This window comes from Chiloscyllium plagiosum, unplaced genomic scaffold, assembly GCF_037043375.1.
Source record: "Chiloscyllium plagiosum isolate Xiang-an unplaced genomic scaffold, Cpla_swu_hap1 HiC_scaffold_21, whole genome shotgun sequence".
Lineage (NCBI taxonomy): Eukaryota > Metazoa > Chordata > Chondrichthyes > Orectolobiformes > Hemiscylliidae > Chiloscyllium > Chiloscyllium plagiosum.
In genome coordinates this window covers 16477605-16501549 of record NW_028270159.1, presented here as the reverse complement: position 1 = coordinate 16501549, position 23945 = coordinate 16477605, and the positions used below count along the sequence as shown (strand labels likewise).

Genomic DNA, 23945 nt, shown 5'->3' with positions numbered 1-23945 from the left:
TTTACATAACTCTACTTCTATAATGACAAATTATATCTTGGGATTTCTTAATGAGAAGATAATATATTCATTTACATTTTTAAACTGGAAATAGCATTCTGTTGAACATTTTCATAGTTACAAATGGTCAGAGAAAAAGCATCAATTTACATAAGCTGTCATTAATATTAATCATTTTGATCCAATAAATGGATATTATGTATAATTTCATTTTCATCATATCTTACAGGTATATGCATTTTATATTAAATTTTCTACTCTGAATTGATGCTTTCTTCCATTTTATATTTTGAAATAACTAAAATATTACTGTTTTGCACTCATTAGGTCCTGTAGCAACCAATGAATGTAAAATTGGAAAGATTGGAGAAAACCATCCTATCACCATCTCACACCTTAAGCAACTCCCTGCGTTACAAAGCTGTATGTCCAGTGGCAGGTCTACAGCTAATGAAATTGTTTATACCATCAATTTGATTCTACCTCCTACAACAAAACTCCTTCAGGTATTTAAATTTTAAGTATTTATTCTTATGGGATCATTTTGATGAAGGGATAAAAAGTTGATTCTGTGCTAATAAGACATGACTGTTGAAAAACTTGTTTTTGCACTTAATTTTGGTATTAATTCAAAAAATTTTCAAGTTGAATTTGTCTGAAGGTACTAAAACAGATATCCTCTGGATTAGCAATGCTGATTAGAACTAATCTTGTTATGGTAGTCTGTTCATGGACTTTATGTACTGAAGGTGACAAACATATTTACTGACACACACTACAGGTTTCAGAATAGCTAAGGAACTGAGGGACGGTGTGTAGACATCCACAGTATTCGCATTTTTAAAAAAATGTAAAGTCCTCTGAAATGTCTAGAATAAATATTGATAGTGTTCAAGTCTTGGCAAACTGTCCCACAATATCTCTGTGTGTTTCAAAGTGTTCTTCATACCTCCAGTAGAAAGTGCACCTTAAAAGGTGATAAACCTTTGAGAGCTCTCAGAAACTTAATCAACAACATTTTTATTGATCAGCTGGTCATTGTTAGGAGAGGGCATTGGGTCAAGCATTAGGAGATACCATTAGATCAATTATTATCTACCAAAATGTGGTGCAGCCTCATAAGTGAGTGCTAACATGCAATTTAACTGATAATCACTCCTTTTGAAGGTTCTACACATGGACATTCCCAGTGCAAGTTTCAATTCCTTTACTAAGATGGCTCTACCATGAAGCGTAGACTCTTGCCAGAAGGAACTTTCCCTAATCATCGCCATGGATTGTTCCTCTTAACTTGCATGTTGAGAATTTAAGCCAAGTAAAATGTCATGCCATTTCAAGTAAACAGTATAAATAACATGCAACGCTGCAGATTTAAGATTTGTTTCATCCAGTGTTATTTCAGAACTTCATATGAATAAGCCATTTTTGATCTGCAACACACTTGCATTGTCCTCCATTGTGTTTTGTTTAAAAAGAAAGGCACACATTTATAAAACGTTAGAATATACAAGATTTGTAATTTCCAAATCAAAATTTATAACCCAAAATACATAATGAGAAGAGTCTTTTATTCCATTCAATTCCACTATCCAAGTGTTATTTCAAGATTTATCTTGGTGTTTTCCTATTCAAAATCTGGGTTAGAAAGCTGCCAAGGGAGTAAGAAATTCTAAGTCATTATGGGTACAAATTTAAGTATGTAGTTAAACTATCACGTTTGGTACTCATCTATGTGAAAATAATGTTATTAACCTGCCTAAAATCATTCACCGCAATTTCATAGTGGGATCTCTCTAACAGTGGTAAAAGCAGATCCCCACTATGAAGCTGGAATTTGAAACTTCAGATGTTTTCATTATTCCCTTCTGGGAGCTTCATTATTTTATAAACTTTGAAAATAATTTAATTAAATTTAATTTTGAATATTTGCCATGTGACAGGCAAGGTGATGAAGTAATCAGTATAATTCTAAAATGCTCATTTGCATTTCATTTTTAAGCTATCTTCTGACTAGCAGTTTAGATTTAACTGTGATCAAATTTAGAAGTGCAATTCAATTTCTCACAGTTATAGCTTTTATGCAATTATAGCAAGTTTGTCTTATTTATATGTGCAAAGTAAGTGGATTCATTATTTACAAGGGTAATTTTCCAATAGTGTTTTCCAGTGGAGAAACCTGGATAAGAGAATTGCCACTATGATGTTTATAGCCTCACTTTGAAATTCCCCTTGCATTATGTGTGTCTGTTTGCAGAAGCAGAAGTGTATTCTATACCTCTTTTGATTTTGTCTTTTTAATTGTCATTCATTCATCTTGCTCATCAGAAAATTACATAAACTTTATTATTAATCACAGTTCTTTGCATAAACATATCTGCTAGACAGATCATAAATATAAAGAGGCAGACCTGATGTCCTGTGTCTGGTAAATACATAGCTGGCAGCGTGCCCAACATAGTGTGGAGCCGTCCTTTTTAAAATGAAATCGAAGAATAACGGGAAACCAGTTTACATAAGCATAGGGTATGAAAGCAAAATTTTACAGTGTTCAATAGAAAACAATAATATCTGCAAGAAACACAAGCTAAAATTAGAAACTCTAGCCCAGTAGTTTAATTGTTTTTGTATATGCTGATATCAATTACGTAGTTTCACATGTGTTATGATTAAAGGAGATAAAAATACTTCAGATAAAAATGGTACTATTTGGAAAAACTGAATTGAATAGCTTTAGAGTTTTTGCAAACTTGTAGTTGGCATAAACTTTTGAAGTAATAAGGTTATAAAAGTATTTCTTTGCAGGAAGCATTTGTTAACAGCCGTTAGATCACATGTAAAGTGAGGGCATTCTATTTTTAAAATATCATTGATTGGGGAGAGAAAGTTTCAGCAAGACATTACTTGTTATTGTAGCTTTCTTGCTTTTTTTTTGAAGAAAGCACAGTTAGAAGCACAGTTGGTCGATTGCATTGGAAATTTGAAGAAAGCTTTGTTACACCCTATTCAAAAAGTTGAATTTATTCAAAACCTATTTTAACATCAACATGTATTGTCATTTTACTATTTTAGAAGTGTCTCAGAATTTATTAAACAGACTAGATTTTATTATTAGGGGTTTTATAAAAGAGACACTACGTCTACTGCCACATTGCAGTATATGTGCGGAATGGGGTTGGGGGGGGAATCCCTAAATTGGCAATCCAGATTCCAATTGTAGTTACGAGAAGACAAAAAGCTTTCAAGCATTTTTTGGATGGCATTATGCAGGTTTCATTCCATTTTAATGGTGAAGATGCTTTGGCTAAACTTGTAGAATTAGGACAATTGGAAAAACCTTCATGAAACCTGCAACCTGGCGGTGAGCAGCCTATCTTCGGAAGAGTTAATAGATACAGAAAAGAGAGAATATCATAGATGGTATAAGTGCGAATTACAGCAGTTGGAGAGAGATCAAGATGAATAATCGGATGTCTCTCTCCAAGGCGAAAGTAAGGACTGCAGATGCTGGAAACCAGAGTTTAGATTAGATTGGTGCTGGAAAAGCACAGCAGGTCAGGCAGCATCTGAGGAGCAGGAAAATCGACGTTTCGGGCAAAAGCCCTTCATCAGGAATCTTCTCCTGTCAAGGATCAAGAATACATTATTTTAAAAATGACAGAATATCCAATGCGTGGGTAAGGAATGCACTAGACATTAAGACATCTAAACTAATTAATTAGTTATTTAGGATGCAGTTGTATCCCACTCGGACAACATTGTCACATGGTAGGCTGCCAATGAACAAGAACTGTGGAAGATGTGATGTCTCGTTGGAGACAATTCCCCATAAGTAAAACAGGCATGTAATAAAAGACACAACAGAAAAGTTGAAAAGCTCTTGGACTTTGTAGACAACAATAGTTGGAAAGTATTCAGAGACTAGGTTGCGAGAGGAGAGTGGGAGCTTGTGGGTGCCGGATTTGATCTTTCAGAATAATGAAGTTGTTGTTGAAATGAATGGTGATTCTCTTGAAAAAGCATGGGTTGTAAAAGTGAACAAATGTACATTTGAAGAATGAAATTGTTAAATTAACTAGAGGCAAGCGAGTTTTTTTTGGATTTGTTGTGGGAGCTAAAGGGAAATGGTCAAAAAAGAATAATGAATTGATGGAATTCCTGGAGATACAGAACTTTAAGCTGTTTACCTCTCGCCTAACAATATTGCTGACATTGGAGTTGCTTCATTTATTTATGGATTTCTAAAGAAGTTGGTTGGACTTCTGATTTGCTCTTGTTCAATTTTTGATTTTTGTTTTATATTGCTTAATATTGATGTGATGTGTTTGGTTTTATCATTTAGATTATTTTAATCATCTTAATGGGCTTTAATTGTATTTTAGGTAATAAAGTTGCTTTTCTAAATCATGGATAAGGTGGGGGGTAGATTGTGGTGGTAGTTTAATAAATTTCACGGCACATTACATGATGTTTATTGGGAAAATAACTAGCCCGACAGTTCTATAACTTCAGCTCTTATCCTTTGTGGACAGCTTGTTAATGAAGGAATTTCCATCCCTTTAATATCTAGCTGTGATTTTAGCAGTACAGTGGCATTACTTTACATCGATGAGCAACAAGAAGAAATTTCAGTGCACTAAATTTTAATATTGGACATTTTAGTTTTAATTTTTTTTTAGTGTTTTAAATAGCAGGACAGGTTGATAACATGGTTAACAAGTTATATGGGATAATTGCCTTTATTTGTTGAGGCTCAATTTAAGAGCAGTGAGGTGATGCTGGAACTGTATAAAATGTTGGTTAGGTCACAGTTAGAATATTGTGTGGAGTTCTGGAATCTACATTATGGAAGGCATGTGATTGTACTGGAGAATGCGTAGAGGAGATCTACCAAGATGTTGCCTGGGTTGGTTCATTTTAGTTATGAAGAGAGACTGGATAGACTGGGGTTATTTTTCTTGGAGCAGAAGAAACTAAGGGGAGCTTGATTGAAATGTAGGGGTATACAAAGGGTTGGTAAGAAGAAACCTTTCCCCTTGGTGGACAGATAAATGACTGGGCATTGATTTTTAACGTAGGAGGTTTAGAGGAGATGTGAGAAAATGGGTGGTGAGTATCTCGACTACATTGCCATAAGTATAGTAAGTTTAAAAATCACACAACACCAGACTATAACCTAGTTTTGTGTGATTTTTAACTTTGTCCATCCCAGTCTAACACTGGCACTCCCTCATCATGAGCATAGTAAAGGCAGAAACCCTTGTAACATGTAAGTATTTAGATGTAGAAGGTACAGAACACTATGGGCCAAGATGTGGAACATGGGCTTAAATAGTTAGGTGTTTGTTTTTGGCTAGTGCAGATTTTATGTGCTGTAGACCACTATTCTATCAAATGCTATTGTGGAAAATTAAATCTCAAGATGTAATGCATTGTTTATTGGCATTGTATGAGATTGGCTAGCTAACAAGGGATTCTGGATAATCCAAGATGGAGGACGGGACAAATTTGAAATAGCTGCTCCTTTTGTGAGGTGTTTTAGGTGTTGGAGGTGATTTCCTTGAGTTCCAGCAGCAGCAATTGCTGTTTTAATTGGGGCGGCACGGTGGCTCAATGGCTAGCAGTGCTGCCTCACAGCACCAGTGTTCGATTCCCGTCTGTGTGGAGTTTGCACATTCTTCCCGTGCCTGCGTGGGTTTCCTCTGGGATCTCCGGTTTCCTCCCACAATCCAAAGATGTGCAGGTCAGGTGAATTGGCCATTCTAAATTGTCCATAGTGTTAGGTGCGTTAGTCAGGGGTAAATATGGGTTTGAGTGGGTTTCTCTTCAGAGGGGCGGTGTGGACATGTTGGGCTGAAGGGCCTGTTTCCACACTGTAGAGAATCTAATCTAATCTAATCTAAAAATATGTTGTTGCATTGTTTTGGAACTTTGGGGAAGAAAGAACAAAACAACGGCACTTTTGAAAGGAAGGAGACAAACAAAACGCAATGACCACATGGTGAGTGAAGAAGAGAGGAAGAAACCTACACTGCTAACTGACACAGCAGTGAATCTGCACAGTTACTTCCTTTGCTGTTTGAGTTCACGTATCTCTGGACATCGAAACATGTAGGAAAAATTAACAAATAGCAAAATTCACAGCTGACCTTTGAGGAACCTGTGCAGGAGAGATATCCCAGGAACAGATAAGTGCACAATTTTTATGTGTAACTTTGCTGTAAGTCTACAGTTGAGTAGAGTGCGTTCTTTCTTGATTAAATGTTTTATTGAGATCTGTCTCTTGATTAAATTTTAAAAATATGCACCATTATGTAGTAAGTTCGCCTGGAGCACTTTTTTTTTAAGAGCAATAAGACAATGCTATTTTCTGGGTCTGTAGATTGCAAAGAAGCAAAGATGGCCTTTAGTAAAGTGATGTGCTCTTCCTGTTGAATGAGGGAGTTTATGGAGAGTTTCCATGTTACTGATGATTATGTCTGCAGGAAGCGTCTTTCGTTGCAAATCCTATCAGATCACATTAATCGGTTGCAGCAGCAGTTAGAGGCAGTGAGGAATTTATAAGAACTAGAGGGTGTGATGGGTGGCAGTTATAGAAAGAGAGAAAAGCCACAGATATAGGCAGGTAGATGAGTTAACCCCAGGGAAGATAGGAGGGGTAGGCAGGTGGTGCATGAGTCTCCAGTGGCTATCCCCAACTCAAACAAGTATGCTGCTTTGGAAAATGTAGGGAGTGATGGACTCTCAGGGAAATGTAGCATGCATAACCAAGTTTCTGGTATCGAGACTGGCTCAAATGTAATGAGGGAGTACATAAGGTTCCAAGCGATTTGATTGTGATAGGAGACTCTCTAAGCAGAGGCACAGACAAATGTTTCTGCGGCCGGCAGTGAAAAATCAGAGTGGTGCGTTGCCTCTTTGGTTCCAGATGCAAGGATATTTGTAGAGGGTACAGAATGTTCTCAAAGGGGAGAGGGACCAGCTGGAGGTTATTGTACATATTGGAAGTAATGACATTGGAAAGGAAAAGGATGAGATTCTGAAGGGAGAATACAGAAAGTTAGGCAGGGATTTTAAAAGGATGTCCTTGAGGGTAGTAATAATCTGGATTACTTCCGGTGCTACGAGCAAATGAGGGTCGGAATAGGAGGCTAGAGCAGATGGATGCATGGCTGAGGAGCTGGTGCAGGGGAGAAGAGTTCACATTTTCTGCATCATTAGAATCTCTTCTGGGGTAGATGTGAGCTGTACAAAAAGGACAGATTGGACTAATATACTGGCAGGGAGATTTGCTAGAGCTGCTAGGGAGGATTTAAACTAGTAAGGTTGGGGGGGTGAGAACCATGGGAAATAGTGAGGAAAGAGATCAATCCGAGACTGGTACAGTTGGGAAAAGGAGCGAGTTAAATAGTCAGGGCAAGTAGGAACAAAGCAGAAAACAAGGTAGAGTTGATAAATTAAACTGCATTTATTTCAATGCAAGAAGCTGAACAGGGAAGGCAGATGAACTCAGGGCATGGTTAGAAACATAGGTCTGGCATATCATAGCAATTACAGAGATGTGGCTCAGAGATGGACAGGACTGGCAGCTTAATGTTCCAGGATACAATTGCTATAGGAAAGATACAAAAGGGGGCAAGAAAGGAGGGGGGAAGTGGCATTTTTGTAAGGGATGGCATTACTGCTGTACTTAGGGAGGATATTTCTGGAAATACATCCAGGGAAGTTATTTGGGTGGAACTGAGAAATAAGAAAGTGTTGATCGCCTTATTGGGATTGTATTATAGACCACCTAATAGTCAGCGGGAAATTGAGAAACAAATTTGTAAAAAGATTTCAGTTATCTGTAAGAATAATAGGGTGGTTATGATAGGGGATTTTAACTTTCCAACTATAGTGTTGAGGGTTTAGATGGAGAAGAATTTAAGTATGTACAAGAAAATGTTCTGTCTCTGGATGTACCTACTAGACCTACTTCTGGGAAATCAGGCAGAGCAGGTGACTGAGGTGTCAATGGTGGAGCACTTTAGGTCTAGTGACCATAACTGTTGGTTTTAAAATAAGATAGATTGGATCTAAAAATTGAATTTCTAAATTGGAGGAAAGCTAATTTTGAAGGCATTAAGCAAGAACTTAAAGCTTATTGGGGACAGATGTTCGCAGGTAAAGGGATGCCTGGAAAATGGGAAGCCTTCAAAAATGAGACAATGAGAGTCGAGAGACAGTATATTCCTGGAAAGGCTGATAGGTGTAGTGAATGCTGGTTGACTCGAGAAATTGAGGTTTTGGCAAAGAAAAAAGAAGGAAGCATATGCCAGGTATAGACAGCAGAGTTCGAGCAAATCCTTAAAAGAATATAAAGGCAGCAGGAGTATACTTAAGAGGGAAATCAGGAGGGCAAAAAGGGGACATGAGATTGCTTCAGCAAATAGGGTTAAGGAGAATCCAAAGTGATTTTATAAGTACATTAAGGACAAAAGGGCACAGAGGGATAGAATAGGGCCCCTCAAAGATCAGCAAGGCTGTCTATGTGTGGAGCCACAGGAGATGGGGAGATACTAAACGAGTATTTTGCATCATTGTTTACTGTGGAGAAGGACGTGGAGGGTTCAGAATGTGGGGAAATAGATGGTGACATCTTGAAAAATGCCTGTATTACAGATGAGATGTTGTTGGATGTCTTGAAATGCATAGAAGTGGATAAATCCCCAGGACCCGATCAGGTGTACCCTAGAACACTGTGGGAAGCACAGGAAGTGATTGCTGGCCCGTTGCTGAGATATTTGTATCACCAATAGTCACAGGTGAGGTGCCAGAAGACTGCAGGATGGCTAAAGTGGTGCCACTATTTAAGAAAGATGGTAAGGACAATCTAGGAACTATAGACCAGTGAGCCTGACATTGGTAGTGGGCAAGTTGTTGGAAGGAATCCTGAGGAATGGGATTTACATTTATTTGGAAATGTAAGGATTGATTACGGATAGTCTGCATGGCTTTGTGCATGGGAAATTGTGTTTCATGAACTTGATTGAGTTTTTTGAAGAAGTAACAAAAAGGATTGATGAGGACAGAGCGGTGGACATGATCTCTGTGGACTTTAGTAATGCACTCGATAAGTTTCCCCATGGGAGACTGGTTAGCAAGGTATACTGGTATACGGGGAGAACTAGCCATTTGGATACACAACTGGCTCAAAGGTAGAAGACAGAGGGTGGTGGTGGAGGGTTGTTTTTCAGACTGGAGGTCTGTGACCAGTGGTGAGCCACAAGGATCGGTGCTGGGTCCATTGCTTTTTGTCATTTATATAAGTGATTTGGATGTGAATATAGGAGGTATAGTTAGTAAGTTTGCAGATGACACCAAAATTGGAGGTGTAGTAAACAGCGAAGAAGGTTACTTTAGAGTACAACAGAATCTTGATCAGATGAGCCATTGGGCTGAGAAGTGGCAGATGGAATTTAAACGTGAGGGGCTGCAGTTTGGAAAAGCAAATCAGAGCAGGACTTATATGCTTAAAGGTAAGGTCCTGGCAAGTTATGCTGAACAAAGAGCCCTTGGAGTGCAGGTTAATCGTTCTTTGGAAGTGCAGTCGCAGGTAGATAGGATAGTGAAGAAGACGTTTGGTTTGCTTTCCTTTATCGGTCAGAGTATTGAGAATAGGAGTTGGAAGGTCATATTGCAGCTGTACAGGACATTGGTTAGGCCATTTTTGGAATATTGCATGCAATTCTAGTCTCCTTCCTATCGGAAGGATGTTGTGAAACGCGAAAGCATTCAGAAAAGATTTACAAGGATGTTGCCAGGGTTGGAGGGTTTGAGCGATTGAAAGAGGATGAATATGCTGGGACTACTTCCTCTGGAGCATTGGAGGCTAAGGGGTGACCTTTTATAGAGGTTTATAAAATCATGAGGAGCATGGATAGGATAAAAAGACAGGGTCTTTTCCCTGGGGTGGGAGAGTCCAGGACTAGAGGGTATAGTTTTAGGTTGAGAGGGAAAGGTTTAAAAGGGACCTAAGGGGTAAGGTTTTCATTCAGAGGGTGGTGTGTGTATGGAATGAGCTTTCTGAGGAGGTATGGAGGCTAGTACAATTACATTTAAAATACATCTGGATGGGCATATGAATAGGAAGGGTTTAGAGAGATATGGTTCAAGTGCTGGCAAATGGGACTAGATTAGGCTAGGATATCTAGTCGGCATGGGCAAGTTGGACAAAAGGGTGTGTTTTCACGCAGTGCATCTCTATGACTCAATGATTCTAGTAGGCATGACTGGGTCGTTCTCTGGTTGGCAAGATGTAATTACTGATGTATCGCTGCGATCAATGCACAACCTCAACCTTTATAGTTTAATTGAATACATTCAGTTCCTTCTTCCAAGTTATGGTTTGCCAAATTTGCTGATAGCTAGGGGAAAATGTCGTGAAGAGGATACAAGGATGCAAGAAAATTAGAAAAAATAAACAGGTGGAGCATAATGGAAAAATAAAGGATATTATCTAAATTGAGCAACTGCAGAGCTCCAAGGTGAAAAACAATCTTGATGTATTAGTGAATGATTTGCAAAAGATTCGTTTGCATGTATAAAAAGACTCAATAGAATGTTATTGTTTATTGCAAGGGGAATTGAATACAAAGTAGGCAGGTTATTCTTTAGATATGCAGGGTAATGGTTAAGACCACATTAGTACTGTGTTACTAGATTCTTGGACTTTGCATGATATAAAATAAAGCTATATTGTATTGTATTGGGTATCATGAACGTAAGTGGAGCATAAATATCATGGGATGGGCTCATGATATGAAGGGCAGGGAAGGAGGGAACATCTAGGGCTTAACTCTTGGACTGGAGGATCAGGTTGGTGTTTTTAGTTGGGGGCCATAATAGGGGCACACCCCTCCTGTTCAAGGCCAAGAAGGCTGACTTGTTGAGCACCACCTGCCTGCCTCAAAATTTGAGGCAGGATGTGGTTGTTCAGGTTATAATTGAGGCACATGCAGGCCAGCTGGCCATCCTAGACCTCACTTGCCCTTTTTAGCATTGCACACAAATTAGAGGACTAGTGGGAAGGCTACCTGTGAGACTTTATGAGCTTCTCTGGCTGCAAACGTGCCAGCTGGGTTGGGGACCTGGAAGGTTCTGCCTTTGATCTCAATTTGCCATTTCTTCTGTATCAACCTGCACTCCTGAACAAATTTCCAATGGTGTGTGACTTACTTTGTAATCATAGCACAATCTGTGTTTGTTCTGGTTATAACTTTTTATTAGTACTAGCCAACAGTGGAATTCAATTGCTGTGACAATATAAAAATCCCATAAAATCTGTGTTTCTGCTGAAACCAGAGTACAATGCACTACACAGTTGTATTTCAGCTGTAGCATTTGCTAAGAAAATTTGTTAGCTTTTGGTTTATAATGTTTTTTATTATCAATAAATGGTGCATGCAAAATTCTAATACTGTCTGATTAAAATTGATATATGAAACATTGAATCATAATGGCGCAGGAGGCCATTCAACCCAGAGTCCATGTTGGTCCTGCATAGAACAATATTGTCAACCCTATCCTCAACCCTGCATGACTAGTTCATAGTGTGAATGAGAACCAAACTTTTTCTGTTAACAAAGCTAAAGAGAAGATTGACAACTTTTGTTATAGTACCAGCATTTTTATTGTGATCTATTTTGTCGTCAGATCAACATTTACTTAAACAAGATACAGAGGCTTGGACAAGCTTTTATTAGCTATTGTTACTACTATTTTACAGGTCTAGGTCTAGTTGATTGACAGTTTTTAAATTCGTTCATGGGAAATCAGTGTTTCTTGCTATGCCAGCATTTATGGACAATCCCTAGTCATCCTGGAGAAGGTGATGGTGAGCTACCTTTGTGAATCATTGCAGTCACCCATGTTGCAGTGGTTCTGAAGTCACATGTAGGCCAGACCAAAGTAAGGATGGCAGCTACCTTCCCAAAAGAACACTACTGATAGGATTTTCAGACAATTGACAATGGTTTTATGGTCACCATTAGCCTCTTTAATTCCAGATTTCTATTGATTCAAATTCCACCATCTTCCCTGACCAGATTTGAATCAGAGTCTCAGAACATTATCTGGGTTTCAATGCCATTCAGCAGTTGCCTTTCCACTTTTAAGACAGATTTGAGATGTGTTTTTTTTTCTCACAGGGTCATGAATCTTTGCTTCCACCATGTTTTGAAGAGAATTGCAAAGTTCATGAATGCCTTTGAACAGCCAAAGTAAATAGATGTTTTGATAAAGAAAGAGTTGAAAGAGTTACAAGAGATAAGAGGAAATGTGGAGTAATCACATAGACCATGGTTTGAGGGGATGAGTGGCCTACTGCTGCTCCTAAATCATATTCATGCGATACTAAATGTGATGTTCTTCTCTACATAATGATACCTTTAGCAGATTGTGTGATGAGACCTCTTAGGGACTTCTCCACCTCTCACTCCTTCTGTAGACTCTTAAAAATGGAATCTGTTTCCACCATCGTTTCAAGTTGACCTTTTTAGATTGGACTTGTGTCACAATACACAGTCAATTAATTCTGCTTATCTAATATCCCAATGCACCAACTAAGAAGGACTGTGGTTAACCAATGTTATATGGACCATTAATCATTTGTAAATTGATTTTTCCAGATTTCTTTGCACGTGCAGCCGATTAGTGTCAACAAGACATTGATTCTTGTTTTGAACAGCAGCAATGATTTAGTTTGGAATGTGGGTGCTATCAAGATGCCACTTAAAGTCTACGTAAGTATGATATGGTCAGTAATATGTATGCTATTAGTTACTATAATGTCACTTTTTAAATCTTCAGAAAGTTTTATTACTGTGCTATAATTGATTATATTTTAACTGGACACCAGCGGTATGGAAATTAAACAAAATACTAAAATGAGTATTTGGTTAATGATATCTTGTAGGGCCATGAATGACATTGTGGCTTGGTAAGAAATCTGGGAAAATTGTGTAAGAGGTTCAGCAGGGCTTTCTTGGTATTGAGAGCAACTAGCTGTGTTTTGCAATTCTGTTCCATGCATTGAGATGAGAATCTTGCTACGCATCTGCAAGATGTCAATTAAGGGGGTTTATTGCCTTTGTTGACTTGATTAACTGCATATCTAGCTTCATTAATAAGCAACTTCCTATTCTCTAACTGCTGTGAGAGAATTTGCACGAGAATTCCTGACAGGAAAGTTGTGGCAGTTACCTTATGATTCCAACTTGCTTGCTTCTCATGGAACTCTTGGATATCTGACATCAACATCTCGGGCACCTGTGGCATGCATTCCTTATTCACCCACCTCGGCAATGGACACTTGCCAGCCTCTGCACACTATAATGGCACATCTCTGATCCGTTTATTATATGCTTTTGCGCTTTAAAGTTGCACCTTGGGATGCACTATTATGCACTATCAAGCTCATATTGTGTTCAGGGATAGATACACAGCTACATCTCTGGTCTGCTCATTTAACCATGCACCTACTTAGATGGTCACAGTATCCCTGCCTTGACATTTTACTCTTTGCTCTGGCTAAGGGGCACAGTGCTTCCATCTTGCCTTGCCATTTAGCGTGCACACTAAGCCAGTTTGACTGGTTGTCAGCGGTCCTCTGTCAAGTCAGAGGAAGATAATCTTCAGTCAGGCAGTCCCAGCACAAAAAGTCAAGAGAAGTCTCCAATACCAGCATCCAGACTTCTGGCCTATCTGTTAGCACTTGGGGCAAGCAGGGTCTGAATCTTGCCCTTAGAAGAAGTGAAGTGCAGGATCAGATAGCCTATTTCCTCCTTTACTCTTTCTGTCATATTGTGGGATGCTTTTTCCTAGAATAAGAGAAAGAAGGGATTGAGTGAAATGAAAGTGTGTTCTGCAGCTGTTAATGCTGGTGTAGGTAGAGAAAAATGGTGAGTTGTCCTGAGTGTGTAGGCAGTACAGAGGCAATATAGGACTATGGATTAATAGTGGAGAAAGTGAGGTCTGCAGATGCTGGAGATCAGAGCTGAAAATGTGTTGCTGGAAAAGCGCAGCAGGTCAGGCAGCATCCAGGGAATAGGAGAATCGACGTTTCGGGCATAAGCCCTTCTTCAGGAATGAAGAAGGGCTTATGCCCGAAACGTCGATTCTCCTGTTCCCTGGATGCTGCCTGACCTGCTGCGCTTTTCCAGCAACACATTTTCAGTATGGATTAATAGTGTTGGAGGTTGGGATGGGTGAGAGCAAGTGAAGAAAGAAGTTGCTTGCACTGCTGAGAGTGGCAGAACATAACCTTTCTGGGAGTTAGGTATTTGTAGCAGGCAGAATGACTGAGGTGGCAGTGAGAAGATGGTGCCACATATCCTGGTGTAACAGGGAAAGCCATTGACCGTTCCTCCAGATGACCAAGACCTGCATTGACCTGAGTGGCAATCTCAGACTATTCTGGCAGGGTCCGATGTCATGACCTCCACTGCTGAGACTGGGCGAAGAGGAAAAATCCTCCTATGCACTACCCTGTCCATCAGGTCTTTGTTGACAAAGCAAGACACCAATTCTTCTTTCTGTGGTCTCATCTGGTGCAAATATAACATACTGTGCAAAGCAGTTCTAGACTAACTGTGCTTGTCTAAGTGCATAAAGATCTTTAATTAAAAGATGGTGCCAAAAATGTTCATCCATTCTAGGATATTCCAGCATTGGCAAGTGGTAGAATTGGGCTAGCATTAGATGAGAATGCACCATAGGGGCAGGATAGGTAGGTAATGAGGTGAGTTTGGGATGGTACTTTAAGAAATGTCTCTCATCCTTGCAAAGAGAAACTCTCCTTGAAAATCCACAAAATTAACACTTAACCAAAGTATGATAAGATTCAGCTCAAAAGTTTTTAGAAATTGACATTTTTTTTTAATAGATTAATTTGCACATTTATATTTTTATAACCTTGAAACAATCTCTTAACTTTAATATGTATGCTGTTTCTGTTTGGATGTATATTTTCTTCTCACTTTTAAGTCAAGTTTTGTCCCACCGGAGACCATTATTGTACATTCTGACCTACTAAAACCTATGTAGGGATGTTTGATTTTGCTGCTGCCAAAAGGGTAATTTTTCTGACAAATGCTTACCAGATCTGTGTGCATGCTACAGGATTTTATGTCTAATTTTAAACGTGTATGGCAAAGCATGCATTGTACATGCCCTATTCCTTTTAATTGCTGGCTTGGGAAGCAACAAGGATTTTTAAAATAGCGTCTTGCATGCAAAATAATAATCCTTGTCCTAATTCTTAGATATATAGGAGTAATTTATAGTTCATTATATGGTTCTCTACATAATAAGTAAGAAGTAGTGAAAGAATATGTACTTTGATCTGCTTTATAATGAACTTATAAAATTCCCCTATAAGCATAAATAGTACTGAGTTTTCACAAATTACATAGAGGTCATTCTGCTGTAACATGCATTTTGTTAACATGAACTGGGGACATTGTTTCTAAAGCACAAACTTTTAAAACGTACTGGCTGTAAGGTGGTTACATCACCGACACTTTTAAGTGCTGTTTTTAAAGCATGATTTTTATGGAACAGGAGTTGCACGAGAATGCAACCATTGTGATATAGAAGAACTATCTGTATGGATCTACACTCCTTGTCTCTAGAGGGACAAACAGGAAGGGCTGAATGACCTTCCTTTATCTGTGACTTCTTTCCCATTGTTTTTACTGCTGTTCCATATACATAATGCTTCTAACAAGTTGCAAAAGTGTGCAAAGTGTGTTTCATTTTGTGTTTTTATATTTTACAATTGCACTGTTTTTATAGTGTCACTTCTCTTAATTGGAGTAATAGATTTTAAAAAAAGTAAATGTGCAATTTTCCAGACTGACAGGTGTATGATAAATGATTAACAAAGTTTGAATTGCCCATTAACTAGCATAATTGGCAAAATTTTAAAATTTATTTGTTTTATTTTCTTATAGCAATGATATTCCTAAATATATTTAAGTGTAATCTTTGCTGTTTTATTATTCAAACTGAAAATTTATCACAAAACATATGTCAGGGTTAGGATTAGCATTTTGTTGGAGTGTCTAGTGCATCACCTGTGAATACCCCAGTTTTAAATATCGAAAAATAACTCCAAGAAACATTTGTGAACCATTGTTAGTTTTATTGGTTGTCATTCTCTTAAATACCAAGAATTTTAATTTACTAACTGTTTCTTTTTCAAAACTGTGTCTTGCTATCTTTGATTTTAAAACAGAAATTTAATTTTAAGGGCATTTTCCAAGGTCTGCAAATAAACATAATTAACATAAATTCAATATAATTACAATTTTATTTATTCATGGGATGTAGGTGTTGCTGCTAGACCTGCATTAATTACCTATTCCTAATTGCCGTGGAGAAGATGTTGGTCGTTTCCTTCTTGAACCGTTTCACTCCTTGGAGTGTAGGCACTTATTCGATCTGGGGCTATAGTCAGTTTTGTGCTGAAGTTGCCTTTTAGTGCAGTTATTTTAAATTACTGCAAGATATCAAGAAAACTCTGAATGTAACTTGAGTTTGCAATTCTGCATTGTTATTAAGCAAATTACTCAACCTTGTGGAAACTCTACCAGACAGTTCTGAAATGATGTTCTGAATTTTGGGCGGCACGGTGGCACAGTGGTTAGCACTGCTGCCTCACAGCGCCAGAGACCTGGGTTCAATTCCCGCCTTAGGCGAATGACTGTGTGGAGTTTGCACATTCTCCCCGTGTCTGCATGGGTTTCCTCCGGATGCTCCGGTTTCCTCCCTCAGTCCAAAGATGTGCAGGTCAGGTGAATTGGCCATGCTAAATTGCCCGTAGTGTTAGGAAAAGGGGTAAATGTATGGGTGGGTTGCGCTTCGGCGGGTCGGTGTGGACTTGTTGGGCCAAAGGGCCTGTTTCCACACTGTAAGTAATCTAATCTAATCTAATTCATTTTACCTATGCAATTCAGCACCGAGAGATTAATTTACTGAGAAAGGACTGGATTTATTTGGATGTTCTTTTAAAAACAATGCCTTAGAAATAGCAATAAAATGAAAATGTTATGTTTTAAGTGGAATATATCAACTTCATGAAAGAGTTCAGAGTGCAGTTATTTGTTGGATTCTGAGAATTGACGGGCCAGCCTTGAGTAATTGTTTATGTGGTACAATCCCCTTGATTGGGCCACATCTTTGGGGTTTTAATTGACAATAAACTTCCAGCTTAGATATTGTTTGGTGATTTCTTCTTTGTGCATCAATTACACATGTTTCTTGAACAAAGACAATTTTTTTTGTATCATCCTTTATTGTTCCCTCCAATTTGCAGCTATCCAAAAAGTCACACATGACTGTTTTAGAACACCTTTCATACAGAAACATGGCAATCTTGAAGGGACTATGGACTAAGGCTAGGCTATTAGAGTCCTACACAGCACAGAAACAACCCTTTGATCCAACTTGTCCATGCTGATCAGATTTGTCAGCATTTGGCCCATATCCCTCTTAAACCCTTCCAGATGTCTCTCAAATGGTGTAATTGTACTAGCCTTCACCATTTCCTGACAGTTCATTCCATGCACACACTGCCCTCTGCATGAAAAAGTTGCCTCTTAAATCTCTTTTCAATCTTTCCCCTCTCATCTTTTAAAGGTACGTCCTCTAGTTTTGGAGTCCCCTGCCCCACCTCCAGGAAAGACCTTATCTATTTACTCTATCCATGTCCCTCATGACCTTATAAACCTCTATAAGGTCATCCATCAGCCTCCAATGCTCCACAGAAAATAGCCCTAGCCTATTCAGCCTCTCCCTATAGCGCAAACTCTCCAACCCTTGCAACATCCTTGTAAATCTTCTCTGAACCCTTTCAAGTTTCACAACATCCTTTCGACAGCCGGGAGACCAGAACTGCACACAGTATTCCAAATGAGGCCTAACCAATGTCTTGTACAGCCTCAACATGACATTCCACCTCCTACACTCAATGCACTAACCAATAAAGGCAAGCATACCAAATGCCACCTTCACTATCCTGTCTACCTGCGACTCCACTTTCAAGGAAGCATGAACCTGCACTCTAAGGTCTTATACACTGAGTTTAGGAAATGTGAAAGGTAACTTGATTGATTCTGACCGTGTGGATTTGGAAAGGATGTTCCTTGTTGTGGGTAAATGTAGAATTGAGAGTTTTTGGAATGCTGATGCTCAAAAGTTGGTGAAAACAGTCTTTGAATATATTTAAGCTAGGGTAAATAGATCCTTGGTATGAAGAGGGTGGAAGGTTATTGGGTGTAAGTGGAAATATGGAGTAATCAGATTAGCTGTAATCTTATTGAATGGTGAAACAAGCTTGAGGGTCCACAAGGCCTATTCCTGCTCCTAACTTGTATGTTTGTATGGGCTGTCTGTGCTGCTATCTTCTCATCAAAAGATCTGGGCCATATTGTGGCCTGACATCATCTATGAAGATCGTAAGAAATGCATGGGACCTAATGCCTGGGAATGGGTGATGAAGGTATTAATTAAAGGTTATTTGGGTGAGAATTAATTGTATAAATATGGGTAGCTTGAGCCTTTTAATTTCAATGCTTCTTTTACTATCATTCCCTTCATTACTGATGCACAATTAATGTTAAACATTCTGTCTCTTGTTTGCTTGTCTTTATTACACTATTTCTAGTCTTGATTTTTCTCTTAAAGTTCACACTCACCCCCACTCCTACCCTGTTGATTCAGGGCCCTAGTTATACAATGGCCAGCATGATGGTCCTACCTCCTTCCTTGAGTACTGACACCAGTCTTCTACTTAATCAAAATGCTTTCTTCCCATGCCATATTTAGAGCTATTAAATTTATAATCTGCTTGATCCTATGCTAAAGATTTTAGAACGTTGCCTCTCAGTTCACAAACTCTGCCACTTTCCTTACTGCTCAGATTCCTTCCTAAACAGGAATCTACATAAAAAAGTAAAAACAATGAAATTCCATAATCAGTGCATGACTTTTGTAATAATTCTGTGATTATTACCTTACATGTTTTAATTTGGACACTAATTCCTCAAATTCCATGTGACATCATATCTAGTTCTACCTATGTCTTTGGTTACACTATAGATCATGGCCACTAGACCCCTCTCCCAACGCCACCCCCCCCCCCCAACCCTCCTCCACTCTCCTCCACCCGTCCCCATATCACACTGGCAGTGGTGTTTGGCCCAAGAAACCATGTTAGCGGCAGTGTCCTTGCTGCTAGACCAGAAGGTCCAGGTTCAAATCTCACTTCATGGTGTGATGGCCACAGAATGTTCAAACTGGTTAATTTCTTTATTTTGTTTATAAAGAACTTGTGTGTCTATACCTTTTGTAAACTGCTTAATTTCTTATATTGTTTTTGTTCTGTTTCATTGTGCTGCTGGCAACATTTGAGAATTATGGAATTTCATTGTTTTTACTTTTTTTTATGTAGATTCCTGTTTAGGAAGGAATCTGAGCAGTAAGGAAAGTGGCAGAGTTTGTGAACTGAGAGGCAACGTTCTAAAATCTTTAGTGTAAATTGGCCTGTTAAATAAACACCGCAGAGAGAACAAAAATCACCATGTGATAGTCAATTAAAAACTGAATACACAAATGATGATTGATGTTTGTGAGAGCATTACAGGGATATTTGGAGTAATTGGCCATTCTCGTAAAACAAATGAAATTAATTGTATTCTGATGACAGAAAGCTGCCTTGTCTTCTTTTAAAAATGTATGTAAGCAATTGGAATTGCAAAGTATACTTTGCTGGGAAGAAATTGAAGGAATGAGTTTCATAGTTCAAAGTAGAATAGAGAATGAAATGGTATTCACAATATATTAAACAGTGAAAGATGTGTACTAGGGTGAAGGCAGTGCAATAAATATTCCTGTTAAGTATTGGAAAAGGTGCACTTCCTGACAAATAATAAAACAAACATCACAGCTCTCAGTTGTCTGTAGTTGTGGGGCAGTGGGTACCCCCTGGTTCTCACTAGGTGGATGGTGGACTTCGGGGGGTCCATTGTTTCCTGTTTCCTCTATCTACGGCGCTCTGTCTCTTCTTCTGGTGGTGATGACATTCTTTGCGCCCGTTTTCCCCATCCGAAGAGCTGGCCGTCCCTCCCTCGTGCAGCTGTCTTTTCCCCCTTTGCTGGGAGGCTTTGGGGGCCTGGCCAGATTTTCTCTTCCTGTTTTTAATAGGTATCCACTCCTCTGTCTGCTCGATTACCTTCTCCTCCATTGCTTCCATCTGCCCAGCTAGAGCTAGGATCAGCTGCTGTGTGTCTCCTCTGGCTGCCACCTCCTCCACTCCAGCCTGTTCTTCTTTCTGGGTGCCACTAGACTCTGTTTCCCTGCTGTCTGGGTGGACCTTACTGGTCTTTGGGGGCCCACGGCTCACATTGCGACCTCCAGCCATCTGTGCGTAAGTGGGGCCCCCCGTCTTGGGCAGGTCTTGTACATGTGGCCCGCCTCTCCACACAGGTTGCAGCTCTTTGCTTCCTGACAGTCCTTAGTCAGGTTACCCTCCTGTTTGCAGTTCCTGCAGATGGTCACCTTGCAATCCGCCACCACGTGTCCCGACTTCCCGCAGGTTCGGCACACTTTCGGCTGCCCTGCATATGTCAGGTAGCCTCTGCTCCCTCCAATTGCGAAGCTCAAGGGTGGGTGGAGAATGTTCCCATTGTCATCGACCCTCAGAGTTACCCTGACCTGCCGCTTGCTAGTCCAGATCCCAAAGGGGTCGATCACATCGGTGGCTTCTCCCTCAACTTGGACGTACCTTCCCAGGAAGGTCAGGACATCAGCCGCTGGAACATAGGGGTTGTACATATGGATTGTAACAACCCGACTCCTCTGTGCAGGAAGCACACACAATGGGATCCCCGACAAGATCGAGAACAGCGGCTCCCCTTCCTTCTACTTGAAGACCTTCAGGAGCTGTTCACACTGCTTCACACTTCTGAAGGTCACATCAAAGTAGCCTGCCCCAGGGAAATCCTGCAGGCAGTACACATTTTTTTTATTTCAAAAATATACTTTATTCATAAAATAATTTGATGGTCTGTACAATTGGTCATGCCATACATATGTAAACATGTGCACACAGAGATCAAAACTTATCATTTTTATACCGGTCTTGACATTTTTTGATCATATGCCCATATAATTAGCTGAGGCGTCAGCAGAGCCCAAATGACTGCATGGGCCCCCTGTTCTTCGTTAGGCAGGCAGACTTTACACAGTGGTCTTTCCCCACCGCGCCTTGGCGGCAGCTGCCCCAAGCTTCAGCGCGTCCCTCAACACGTAGTCTTGAACCATGGAATGTGCCAGTCTGCAACACTCAGTCGGGGTCAACTCCTTCAGCTGGAAGATCAGCAGGTTTCGGACCACCCAGAGAGCGTCCTTCACCGAGTTGATGATCCTCCAGGCACAGTTGATGTTCGTCTCGGTGTGCGTCCCAGGGAACAGACCTTAGAGCACGGAGTCCCACGTCACGGTGCTGCTCGGGACGAACCTCGACAAACACCACTGCATTCCTCTCCAGACTTCCTCTGCATAGGCACATTCCAGAAGGAGGTGTGTGACAGTCTCGTTCCCCCCCCCCCCCAGCCGCTTCGAGGGCAGCGTGCGGTGCGGACTGAGGCAGTACACATCCGCTGCGGTAAACCCACAGCATCCCAGCAGCACTTTCTTAATAAACAGGATGTGGTAGACTGGTGTACGATCCTCTACCTTCTTCACAGTCACCCTGACTGTGTTTCGAACCCCCTGCCCAGGGCTGCGGGCAGCTGTTGAGGCCATAGTTCTGTGGTTGGTTGGTCCCTGAATTGGCGCGAGGCCGAAGCCAACATGAAGATCCACCAACAGCAGGTCAGCGCAACCAAACGATCCTCCAACGTCCAACCACAATCCAGCGATGATCTCCACCAGCTCCAATGACCCGCAACCCGACCCCTGCCCTGACAAGAACAGATACCTGATCTTAGCCAAAAGGCCAAGAAGCGATCAGAACTGGACGGTGCGGACCCTTGCCTTGGCTCAATGACTCCAGAGCAGGTAAATGACCCCAGTGAGAGCCTGGATAGCTACCTCAGCCCAGCGAGGGTCCAGCAGTTCGTGCTCACCATGGGGATGCAGACAGCTACCCCAGAGACAGGACAGTCAAATGGACAACGGTAACCCCATAAACTGGGGGTTAAAGAAGGTTCATTTGCTATTGTATAACAGGGCACCCACTCAGTAGGTGGGTTCTGCTGAAGCCACAGCTAACTAATAAGAGACTGGATGGCTAATAAAGGGAACTGTAAATAGGATAACTGTAAATTCGATTAATTCAATCTGTTCTTTGTAATGTTAAGACATGCAATGTATATATCTATGAACGACATGACAAATTGTACAAGTACCAAAGATTTATTTCTATGAATAAAGTATATTTTGAAATAAAAAAAATAATAAAACAAACATGCAAATACTTTTTTCTAATTAACTTATTCAGAGATGTTACCCCACACCTCTGGAGCAGGTGGGACTTGAACCCCATTGTACCACCAGAGGACCCCTAATTTTAATTTTCATTTTCATTTTCATGTGCATTTATTACCAATAATAATTATAGTTGCATTGGTTTGGTGGTCATATTCCTTCTGGAGTCAGACACTTTGAATTCCATTTCATAATGTGGAATTGAAATCTACATTCTCTGAATCTTGAAGTGGCAAAAGTGAAGCACACTTATTGGGTGGATTTGGGTGGCAAGCCTTATAGGTATAGTCAGATCAAAACACCATCCTGCTTATGAAATTTGGCTTTGGTATTAAGAAGTGTCCTGGTTAGGGTTCATAGACTGAGATTTAACTCCTGGTCCCGATATTGTTATGGGGAAGAAATAACGGTTTGGAGCTCATAGTTTGGGTCAGATGCCTGGACCCAAAAGGTGATTTTTCACAGATTTTTGTAGGAATAGATTTCAATTAAAGCTAGAAAATAGGGAGCAGATGAATCCTTATGGCAATCATGTTATATGAAATATTGGTAGGCGATGGCTTAATAGTATTAACCATACACTATCTCGGTCTCTGGATTAACAATGTTTTGGGAACCAGGTTTGATTCCTACTGGAGCAGGTGGTGGAATTTGAATTCAATTTTTAAAAAACTGAAATTAAGAGTCTAGTAATGAGTGTAATCCTTGGATTTTTCCAATAATGTCCTTTTAGAGAGGGAAATCTACTATCCTTACCTGGTCTGGCCTACATGTGACTCGAGAACTGCAGCAATGTTGGTGACTTTTAACTGACCTTTGGCCAGTTGGGGATGGGAAATAAATGCTAACCTAACCAGCAATGCAATTATCCTGTGAATGAATAAGAAAAAACACATCCTAGCCTTGGTATTTTGTGGTAAATAAATCAACTTGTGACTCTTCAAAGATCTTCCAACATGTACATGTCAAAACCCATGAATTTGATAGAACATTTTCCAATTGCCTGGATGAATGTACCCCCAAAATGAAATTTGACACAATCCTAGACAAAACAGCTCACTTGATTATCACCACCTTAAATGTTCACTCTTCTAATGCAACATTGTGACAACAGGTCATACCAATTACAAGGTTCACTGCAGCAAACTACCAAAGTTAATTCAATTGTACCTACCAAATCGGCAACCCATATCACCAATAGGAATAGAGATGTACAGCACAGTCCAACTCGTTTATGCTGACTAGATATCCTAAATTAATCTAATCCTGTTTGCCAGCACTTGGCCCATATCCCTCTCAATTCTTCCTATTCATATACCCATCCAGATGCCTTTTAAATATTGTAATTTTACAAGCCACCACTACTTCCTCTGGCAGCTCATTCCATACACACACCACCCTTTCTGTGAAAAAGTTGT

General features: G+C 39.9%; 1 protein-coding gene across 3 annotated transcripts in view; it reads left to right on the top strand.

Moving 5' to 3' along the window:
- LOC122564914 (transforming growth factor beta receptor type 3-like) overlaps window positions 1-23945 on the top strand; it is a 125335-nt gene that overhangs the window by 28551 nt on the left and 72839 nt on the right. For all 3 annotated transcript variants that reach the window (XM_043720382.2, XM_043720379.2, XM_043720380.2), the window contains exons 4-5: window positions 328-506; window positions 12666-12779. In XM_043720382.2, the coding sequence (XP_043576317.1) occupies window positions 328-506; window positions 12666-12779 (293 nt within the window). The remainder of the gene's footprint in view (window positions 1-327; window positions 507-12665; window positions 12780-23945) is intronic.